The following is a 10,956-nucleotide window of genomic DNA, read 5'->3' as shown; positions in this document are numbered from 1 at the left end:
CAGACTTCACTTACTTTAACCAGAGGCTTGTATGTAGGCTAACGCCCTACAGCAACCTGCATGAGCTAAACCAATGTAATCATCCTATTTTATTTCCACTGAAGTAAATAGCAGCACAGGGAAGCTCTAATTTTTCTCTGAAATCCGTTGAAAGCTTTTCTTACATGTTTTCAGTGGACGTCTAGTCATGTTGTAAGCCAACGAACGTTACCCAAATATTTATTTATTTAATCGATTCCTAGTTTTCCTCATACTCCCCTACTATCTCTTTATACTTGCTAGTTCAGCTGATTGCCAGTGTCCCAGCTGTGCAAATACTGCTCTGCCTGGGAACGGCAGCGCAGCCTCTATGCCATGACGTGAACTCCTTCACCGGGCTTCAGCGCTCTCCTCGCTCTGAGCTGTGCTGTATCAGCCAGTCCATTTGAAGCAAAGGTCTGGGACTTCATAAACCCAAATATAAAACATGCACAAAGAATGGCAGCAGTGAGGAAATCTTTCTTTTATCTTCTTGATTTAGCACAGCTTTGCTTTCATCCATGCTTGTGTGCAGCTGGGCAGGGCTGGTGAGTGAGAGCTGGGTGGGTAACAGCCACAAAGTGTTTGCCTCAAATTCGATGGCTTTTTCAGAGGGAATGGTTGATTTCTACCTGGAAAAGTTTTGGGGTTTCAGAGCTGGTTTCTGTAGGTGTCCATGGTAAATTGAATTTGTGCTGAAGGAGGAGCTCAGATCCTGAAGCCTCAGTGACTGCAGGTTTGGGCACTGCGTCGTGCTTGTTCCCTTCTCTGTGCCAAGGCTGCCGTTCCTATAGCCCTGCTGAAGTCGTCGCTTGCTCTGGGTACTATTGGCTCTGTAATTCACCACTAATTATGGGTCTTCCTGGTTGCATGTGTGTGTACTCAGCCAGGCTTCTGGAGAGGAGTGGGCTGGCAGCCCCCTGGCAGGGGTGTGGGGGGACACAGGGCACATGCCCCTGGGCTGGGAGGGTGCCCTGCTGTTACTTCCTTACTCCCAGCGCTTCGGGAAATGCCAACTGCAGGCACTGCTTTTGTGAGGAGTTACATCAGAAGTCTTCAAATCTGTATTTGCTGGCACTTGATTTTCTGCTTGAGGAATGAAATCCATACCAAGGTAGTCTCATGGCATCGCCAGCGTACCTGAAGGCAAATGCAAGGAACAAGGCGCCCTGCGAGTTCATCTCTGGGCACCTGTGTTACTGTGATGTGCAAAAGCAGAGGCTCCCTGGAGAGGCTCTAGGGGAAAGGCACACACTTTCTTCAACACAGAGCGAGCTAACAGGCAGCTTCCCTTCCCTTCCCTTGAGGGCTGGACATCCCATCTCCACGCTGCCAGCTGCAGCCCATCATCTGTGACTTGTATGAAAGTTCCTTCCTGAGGAGTGCAGCCACGCTGCAACTTAAACAGCGCTCACAGCAATGAAGCTGGAAAAATGGGAGCAAAGACGTAATGAATGGGAGGGAGGCTACAATAAATCAATGTTTACAGCTCCACTTTGATGAGTTTTTTTACATGAGATACTCCATTTAAAAAAAAATAATCTTAAGGCAGATAGATCATCTTCAGGCAGCTGAAGTCAGTGCAACCTTTGGTTTTTTTTTTTTTGCTATTTTTGTCTGCTGGGTGAGATGTAGAAATCCAGCTGATCTATAAGGTAAGTTTTCAGTTGCCATGGCAATGTGTCTCGTTCATGTTCTCAGTTTGGATGGGAGATTGTTCCACGTGGCTATTTCATGTCTAGGGCAATATTCTTTGGTAGCAGAACTTCTTTGTATTAATGCTACAACTCTTCTTCCTTTCCCAGCTTATGGAAACATGGCTCAGCCTGAACATTGCCTTGTAAAAATACAGTTATTTGCATTTTTTTGTTGTAAGAACATTCCTTAAGTCTGGAGGTAAATGTTGATCCATCTTGATAGCTTGGGTACAGCAACATTCTGAAACTGTGAAATTTCACCATTAAGTGAAAACAAACTGGAATCATTCCACCTTTGCTTCCATGTGGTTTGAACAAACTAAAGTACATCCTGAACTAGCGAGTCTTATAGAGGAAAAGTAATTTAAAAGTACATCCTACCTATAGTGTATATCTTACATATTAGATTTCTACAGGTCTCCATGTGCTTTCAGTCAATTCAGATTCAATTCCTAAGTACTGAAAATTCCTAATTTTGATCAATTACTGCTTAAGGCCACAAATAGAGTTTCTCTTGTTTCTTCTACCACCTTTAGTTCTTTGTTTTTCCACGCTGCCTTCACCTTATTCCTAAGGTGAAGAGTCAAGAATGAGCAGGCGTCCTGGTTTCTGTTGGCTCGGTGCAGTCTGCAGTGGTGGGGACGGGCTGCACACAACTCTGGAGGGTTAGGAAAGCACATAGACACCGGTTGGCCTAGTGTGATACAGCTTGGAGGTTTCACAGAACGGAGGGCTCCTATATTTGGGTAAGAAGGACCCCTTTCTGGTCATGTTCCCCATTTCAGTTGCATGTGACCTTCATTGCCTTTCTAACCTGCTTGGTTTCATGGAACTTGTCTCGCTTTTCTTTCCAAGTGACTTCACACAAGGGTGCAGCAGCTGTGGCACTTTGCACAATGCTTCTTCTTCTTCTTGGGGTGGAAAATGGTCAGGATTGCCTCGTCGAAGACAGTCTTAAGGCCTTTCTGCGTGAGGGCTGAGCACTCCAGATAGCACTGTGCTCCAATCTGAAAGAGAAGGCAGAAAATGTGAGTACCTGCTGTTGGGAGAGACAGAGGAACCCTGCCACAGTATCTTCTATGTGCATACATGTCCTGCCACAGAGGGAAGCCCAGGACTTTAGAAAGGGGGTCAGATCATTGCTCTGTTTCGTACCTGGCTGCCTATGGGATTAAGGGACCAGCTCAGGTGGTCATTGCAAATGAGAGGGCAGGGATGAACATCAACATGGTACCTCATCACAGGGGTCAATGGGGAGGAGCAGAAGTTCCCTGCGTGGCCCTCCAGAAAGAGGGAGGTTGCATCCATGTTTGAGTGCTGGACCAGGAGCTTGCTATCTGTGCAGCTGGGGGGGCTTTCAAGGACGTGCTGGGTTGTTAGCTGAGCTTGGCTCTTCTGCTCTGACCTGTCACTCTCGTGTCCTGCCTCCTGCAACGACAGGGAGCTGCTACCTTGGGGAGGGCTTCCAGCTGGTTTCTGGGAACTGGGAAGCATCATCTCGTGGGGGTGCTGGTATGACACAAACCCACACAGTAGTCTGGGAAAGCAGCCTCAGCTCATTCAGCAACCTTGTGGCTTATTCAGCTTATTCTGCTAATGGATGTTCTCGCTGGCCTTTGAGGGTCAGGGCTTGTAACAACACCTGCAGCATATAAGGTGGAAAAAGCTGGGGTCCAGATGGCTGCATTTGAGGAGCTGAGGAGGGCTTTTATCCCCCTACCTTCTCAGGAGAAAGGTGCAATAGCATAGAAACCTTGGGAGCTCCTTCTCTGCTGCTTGAAGTGCAATGGGTAAGTGAGAATCAAGTCATCTGTGCTTTTGTAAGGGATAGGGATGGGTTTGGCAGGAGGTAACTGCAGAAAGAGGTTTACCACATGCACCTGCTGGCAGAAGCCTGAACAAGAAACACTTGACTTAGCTAAATTAGGCAGTAAAATTGTTTTCCTGCCCATTTACTATGGGCTGCCTGGCGTACCTTGCTGTGCTGCTTAGAGCTCGGTTGGGTAATGCAGCAGAACAGCAGCCTCAGGACTCACAGTCTGTATCTGGTTCCAGCCCCTCTGAACAGAGGCTGGAATCTCTGGCTGGGATCAATCAACATGCCCCGGAGGAGCTCACCTGGACTGAAACAACCCCAAAGCAAAGCTGTGATCAATCGACTTCATGGGACCTCAGAAAAAGCTATTACCTCCTTCGCTAGCTTCACTCCATGCTCGTAGGTAAGTGGTTTCTCCTTCATGTAAAGCAGCCGAGCCAAAGTTTTGGGATCATCCCGGAGATCAATCTAGTAGAAAATACACAAGCCCTGTGCTCAGTACTGCCTTGCTGTAATTCTTGAGATGGATATTCATAGCTTTACAAACCCACAGTCATGTCCTTGCATAAGGGCATTTGTCCTCCTCGCCTCAGATGGTACTTCAGAAATTAATTGCGTATGTATTTGCCTTTTTCTTGTTGTTTTTGTTGTTTTGTTTCTCTGTTTAACAGGAATTAGTTCTCATTGGCAGGTTACCGGGCCACAGCTCAGGTAGCTGCGGTGCAGTAAAGATGCAGTTCTCAATGGCTCTCACAGTGCATCTTGGAAAGTGTCAGTGGAAGCCTGAGCCCCGCTGGAAGGGGGGGCTGCTGCGAGCCTGCACTGCATCACCTGAAAAACACCCAACAGGCCAGGTAGATGCAGCCCAGTCTGACTGACTTGGAACAAATTCCTTTATTTCCATGGAAAACATCAAAGTGAAGCATCCTGGCATTTCAAACCCACCCGTTTTTCAGAATGTGTGATCCAGAAGGTAATAATTTTGTTTTAAAATGGGTGATTTATATTATTCTATTGTGGAAAACAAAGCCAGTGTTCAGACAACTGGACTTCCATATGGCATGAAAATTTTGGTTTTGACAAGAATTTGTTTCTCTAACTTGCCTTAGGTTACTGCCCAGTGTTCAGACATTTTCCAGACAGTATTATCCCTACTTCTCACAGTCTGTAGCCACTCCGTCTCTCGGAAGCAAACCCACACTTAAGGCATTTTTATTTGATTGACAGGACCATGGATTTTAAGGCCAAAATAAAGTGGTTTGATTGTTTAGTCTAACATCCACTATAACACAAGCAGGACAGTGAGTCACTAATTGCAATGTTGATGTAAAAGCACAAAGGGAGGCTATTTCCTTCCCACGTCGCTGTGTAAGTAATTGGGTTAATTGTTCTTATTCTTAAAAATTAGTTTGAAGTTTAGCTTCTGCTTCTGACCACAGGCTTTGACAGAGTTTTTTCCCCTCACTAAAGGCCTGTCAGAAATCTTTTTTCCCCTGTAGGTATTTATGCCTTGTTGCCACAAATCTATATTAATATTCTATTAATATAGAATTGGATAAAAAGATGGGATGAGTTTTGCCAGTTGTGATTAGCATGAGGGGACATCTGCATGTTGATTTCCATTCCCAGTCCCTGAGTTTTCCTCTAATGGGAAAGTCTGGCTACATTTCACATAAGTTAAATAGGAAACCTTTCCACAAGAGCTCAGCCCCCTGCCACCCCTGGGACGGAGTGGGAGCCCCCTTGCTCTGAAGACCCCCACAATGGCTGGCAGTACCCCAGAGAAGCTTTACCTGTGTTCCTATGAGGACGTAAGGCACGTTGGGCATGCAGACCTTCAGCTCGGGCACCCACTCCTCCTGGACGTTGTGGTACGACGCGGGGTTCACCACTGAGAAGCAGATCAAGAACACGTCCGTGTTGGGGTAGGACAGGGGTCTCAGCTGGTTGTAGTCCTCCTGCCAGGGGGAAACGGCAAGCGTGTTATGGGGTGGGCATAGCTGCAGGTGGGGCCATCACCTCGGCTCTCGATTAGCTGCTCAGCACTGTCCCTCCATGCTCAGCACACTTGTAACCTCTGGGCAGGTGCTGAGGGGGGAATCACACTTTGTGGGCTAGAGGTGCTGTTTTGTCAGCACCTTTACCCAAAAGAGCTAACACGTTTACGTGTTTTGTTTGTGTGTGCATTATCTGTAGTGCTGCTGGTGCAGAGGGTAACGCTGAACAGCGGCTGTCCCTGGTGGAACAGCACAAATTGATCTTGAGGCTGTGTGTACCGGCCTCAGCCCTCTGGCAATGTGGTACCATCCTGGGAAGTATCTGACTGTCACTCCTAGCTGGTGTTTGCTGATGACACACATCTCTAGGGGCTTTGCTGTTAATAGCATGGGCTTTCTATCCCCCCCCCGCCCCCTTGGGCATTATAGACATGACCGTATGCAACAAATAGGGTCTGTGGGCTATTTGGTGCTATCGCAGTCATGTGTGGCATGCAGCGATGTGTCAGTCAGCAGAAAATACTCATAGTAAGAACAAAACAGATCAAATCTGGCCTGCAGGGGCCAGGTAAATCACGGGGGATGATACAGTGTTCCCACAGGCCCTGGGCTGGGGAAGGAAAAACATTTTCTCTATGGGCTGGTTGTGAAGAGGGTGAATTTTCAAACAGCTCAAAGCGCAGCTGTGTTATGTCGTGAGCTGGCTTTGATAGCTGAGTTTCAAGGAAGAATTTAGGTCTGTTTTCAGCCTTCAGATGCTGAGAGTGAGCAGAGGTTTTTCAAGCCGTGTGAAAGGGACAGACTGGCTCTTTCTGACAGTGAGAGCGTATGTAGCTGTGTCTGGTGGGTGCTTTTCAATGAAATCTGTTAGAAAATGTCAGTGCAATGAAACAGATGCTTTTACAGGGGATACACCTGTTCTAAAGGCTTTCTTTGAGGGTCCAGAATTAAAAAAGGAGAAAGGAACACAAAGTTGGAGTGTAGAAAATGATAATACATGTCAAGCCTGACTGAGACCTAGGTCTTTACTTTATTGTTTCTGCATTCTAGGCAAGCCTCAAATCTCTGCAGTATGGTCACTTTTGGTTATAATGGTATAAAAAGTCAATTGTTGCAGTTTTGCTTTTCAGATAGTGAAAAAATTAATAACTCAATGAAAAGGAGAAAAAAAAAACATCCAGGTGCTGTTGCTCAGACTTCAGAACTACCTATTTGAGGTAGGGCAAAATGCACCTTGGGGGCAGGAGCAATGCAAGCTGCTGTCTGTCCTGCAGGTGAATATAATGCAATACTGTACCACTGTGTGCCCAGATTCAGCCTTGCTTCTGTCTTGCTTTTGTTGGGTCAACAAATGAGAGGGCTTAATTAGGAGTCGAGGCTGATAAATCTTTCTGAAGTCTTTTGTTCACTGAGTAAGTAGTGATAAGATGACCCAGACTACTACTGAATAGACACTAGTTTCTGAAAAATACTAATGGATTGTGCAAAACCAATCTGCTCCAAACTTTTCTAAACAAAACCCTTGATTATTTATTCTGAAAGAAAGTATGAGGCCAAATTTAGCTCTGTCTCATTAAAAAGAAGTTTAAAGAAACATCCTAAATCACAAACAAAATGTTTTGTTTGTCTAACTGACTGTTCCTTGTCCCAAGCCCACTTCATCAAGAAAAGTAAATTCCCAGTTCCCACCTCCAGCCCCACAGCCACAGTATTTGTGGCAAAGCCAGAGTATTTGTCAACTGACCTATGTCTTTCCAGTGATGTGAGAAATATTGATCTGAAGAAGGATTTACAAGACAAGGGGAGGTGTTTGGATGTCTCAGCCCCCAAGAGAGTGAAGTCTCCGTGTTGAGAGAATGGCAGAAATAAGCCCCTCAGAGATGTTTGTGGGAACATCAGTGATATAGGCCATGAAGAAGCACAGTCGGTGGGAGGAGATTTGTACAAGGCTCTGGGGATGACACCGAGCTCCCAGCAGATGGGTTAATAAAGACAAAGTGGATGCCAAGGTGATGGGATCAACAGAGCAATTACATTATAGAGACAGGTGAGTTTGATATGGATGCTCTGGGTTAGGAAGGACTGGCCTGATTATGCGACATTATTTTAAACCAGAACATAAAATCTGAGGTTAAGTATGTTTATGTCACCGTCAACACGGGCTGATGCTAAGTGCTTGGCAAAGGACTTTTCTGTGGTTTTCATTTAATTGCTGCACATCAGCCGCCTAGAACAGCCACGTGGTGGCAGCAAGCCCTCGAGGAATTGTGATTTAGGATTTTTTTGGGAAAAAAATTGGCTAAATACAACCAGTTTCAATATTCCAGATGTGCATATTTAGAGGGGCTGGAACTTACTGTACCATTAAAATTACAAACTAAAACCCACAAGCGTTCTGCTTGGCTGTGACAGCTACAGGAGTGTGCATTTCATTTTATTTCGCTTGTTCCTTTGGAATCCCTAGAAAATCCTTTTTCGGGAGGAGTGTTTCTGATTTGAGTTAGCAGAGCAGAGCATTATATAAACCGTAAGGAAGAGCAGCCACACATCACATAGCAGAGGTCTGGTCTCCTGTCAGGGCACATGGAGCGTGCATGGACGTGTTGAAGCACAAGCACAAATGTCATGGATAAGGGTTGATCTGGGCTTCTGTATATGCCAGTGTGTGCAGGCTGGCAGGAGCCTCCAAACCCTATCAGACAAGGACCCTGTCTGGGTTCATACCTGCTTTCCAGGAGAAGGCTATAAAACCTTGCAGTGCACTGTTATGGGACGTGGTGCATCGGGATCATCTCTCACTCAGAGATAGTCGAAGTCAAGCAGATAAATACTGTAAAAAAGAGACTGGACATGTGCATGGGTATGGGGCATATCCAGAGGTGCTGCAGCTATTGAGAGTGGTGTTTGGGAGGGGACATGAGTTCTCATGGCCTTGGGCCATAGCTAATCACTAGTTTCCCTAGCTTGTGCTTGAATTTTGCTGCCTGTTATTTAGGGAGTGCAAGGCTTCCCGATTACATTGCTTGGCCACTGGTTTGGCATGGAAATGCCAGCACAGACCTGGTCTGGATGTGTTACCTGCCTGTGACGTGCCTGAGCTGCGCTGCCATCAGCCTTGCAGTGTTCAGGCCCAGAAAGTACAGCAAAACTCGCTTTTTTTATGTCGCTGCCGTGCTGATCTCACATACGTTCCCTGCCATGTCAGCCTCTTAAAGCCCTCCACACCTGAGTCCAGCCTGAGGAAAAAAGACCCCTGTTTTTTTCCTCCTAGGACTGTTTGTGCCAGGGATGCAAAAAACCAGATACCCCAGATCTGGGGTCCCTGCCAGCTCTCCCTTTAGGCTGACAGAGGGTCCTGCTGCAGGAGTACATTTTCCAATTGTTATTTCATTAGCGTATGTTTTATAGCATCGTAATGTCAAGTGCTATTTTTAGCGATGACTTCACACCAACGCCTTTGGGAAGCCACACAACACAAGGAGAGGGAGGGAGGAAACAACCCAGATGATCTGCCGTTATAGCTTGAGCATGTGGGAAGCATCATCCTTTCAGCCTCCATGGAGATACAATCTAGTCATCCAGAAGCGATTCACGCTCTGAGTTTTGACTGGATGGCCACGTCCTCTGGACCAAGGTCTGAAAGGGAGATGAGCCTGACAAGTTCAAAACGGTGCTTGGAAGCAGGTGGTGCACTGGCTAGTTTGAAGCAGGAGATGGCAAAGTGACTGTAGAGGAATGGATGGAGGGGTGAAGTTTGTCAAAGAGACAGATTTGTGTTCCTTCTGGCTCAGGAGGACAAATAAGAGGATGTGTTGCTGAGGAAATGGGTGGCAGGTGGCAGCCCTACAAAACAAGTAGAAATATTAAGGCGCTGGGTAAAATCTGACTGATACTGAATCTAACTCCAGTCTCACTCGCCTAGGCTCCCAGTGCTGCTGGATCAGGACAGATGTACTCCAGGCTCTGTGCTTGTGAGCACAGAATGGAAGACTGAACATACGTTGAACATGGAACAAGGACTTGGGTCTTATTTTGGGACTGGCTGTTGGATCATCTGTTTGCACCGTATGGATAGAAATGATGGATGAAATGTTAGTGCCACTGAGCTAGCTATGAAGTGACCGTTGCTGCCAACAAACCTGTGATAGGAATAAAATGAAAAAAGGTGAAACTCAAAGCATAAAAGCCCCAGTCCTGCTGAGTGCAGGTTTTTTTGGAAGTGACAGTCTGTCCTGATGAGGTTTTTGACCTCGCTGCATAGTGCTGTAAGGTATATTCTGTAATAAATGGCCTTCTGCAGACAGAAGGGTCTCCTGCATTGTTTTTGCATTTCATAGCAATCAGTCACGGCCAAAGAAAGCACAGCCATGGAGTGCTCCTGAAAGCAAAGCCCTGCACCCAGGACTGTTAGGTCTTAGAGAGTGAAGCAGGGTCCCAAACCTGATTTCCTCTCCTGCTGCCTCCAGTGCCAGCTGTGACCGGGGGAGCTGGTGGATGTGGGTTCCAACCTTCCCAGACTGGGAAGGAACATGAAACCTGCTCCTTCCCCTCTCAGCAGGTGATTTTCTGCAAGGTTTCTGTACAGATTTTGATCCTTTATTCTGTCAGTTGCTGGCATTTAGAGGTAGGAGAGGGGAATTTCAACGTGAAAATGTGTTGCTCCCTGTACCCTGTTCTGCCCTTCTGCTGGCAGAGCAAGGCAATGAGAAAAGCTTTCTCCTCCTCCCCAGGTGGTGAAACCAGACCACAGACCAGAACTCTTCTGCAAACTTTTAGTGCAAGCCCGTTGTATCAGACCATGGACAGTGGAAACAGTAAAAGCATTCTGTATGTAAGTAAGCATGGGGTACAGACTCTCCTGTAATGGACACCCTTCTTCTAGGAGAAGGATGCTGGGGTGGATGCCAGTCTGTCTGGGTTACCATTTAAAAAGCCAATAGATGGTGACTAGTAGGCTGGTGCTGTACTGTATTAGTTTTCTCATCCTGGAAACAGGAATTCTCTGTGTCTTCAATGCCACCATGTGGTAAATTAAGAAAACACTGACTTTACAGAAAATGTTATATTTGCAGTAGGAGGTATGTATATGGGAGGCTGAATATCCTGATCAGGCTTTAGTTTTTTGCTTAGACAAAATTCAACCCTAGGGATGAGTGCATTTGTGTTTGTTTTATTTCTGAACCAGAATTAAATCTCTGTGTAGAGAAAAAAAGGAGAAGGTCGGTAGTTCAACTATTACAACTCACAACAGATTGTTAATATTTGTTAAAAATCCCCCGCGAACAGCACAAACAACAAACCCCAGTATACGGTAGTAACAAACCAACCATGGGAAAGGAAAATTATAGATGTTTTGCGGTAAGTTACCTGCCCTGCAGTGTCATAAAGTCCCAGCAAGTGTTGTTGTCCTCCCACAGTCACAGTTACT

General features: G+C 46.2%; 1 protein-coding gene across 1 annotated transcript in view; it reads right to left on the bottom strand.

Moving 5' to 3' along the window:
• Positions 1–207: 207 nt before the first annotated feature.
• The window catches only part of RHOJ (ras homolog family member J), a 77,915-nt gene continuing 67,166 nt past the window's right edge, over positions 208–10,956 (bottom strand). Inside the window, exons 2-5 of the mRNA XM_080395872.1 lie at positions 10,896–10,954; positions 5,325–5,489; positions 3,904–3,999; positions 208–2,722 (exon numbers count right to left, since the gene is read on the bottom strand). Coding sequence (XP_080251998.1) covers positions 2,576–2,722; positions 3,904–3,999; positions 5,325–5,489; positions 10,896–10,954 — 467 coding nt within the window. The 3' untranslated portion in view covers positions 208–2,575. The remainder of the gene's footprint in view (positions 2,723–3,903; positions 4,000–5,324; positions 5,490–10,895; positions 10,955–10,956) is intronic.

This window comes from Falco punctatus, assembly GCF_963210335.1.
Source record: "Falco punctatus genome assembly, chromosome: 7".
NCBI classification, from domain to species: domain Eukaryota; kingdom Metazoa; phylum Chordata; class Aves; order Falconiformes; family Falconidae; genus Falco; species Falco punctatus.
Note: the sequence above shows the minus strand (reverse complement) of the source record. Positions and strands in the feature narration are given on the sequence as shown.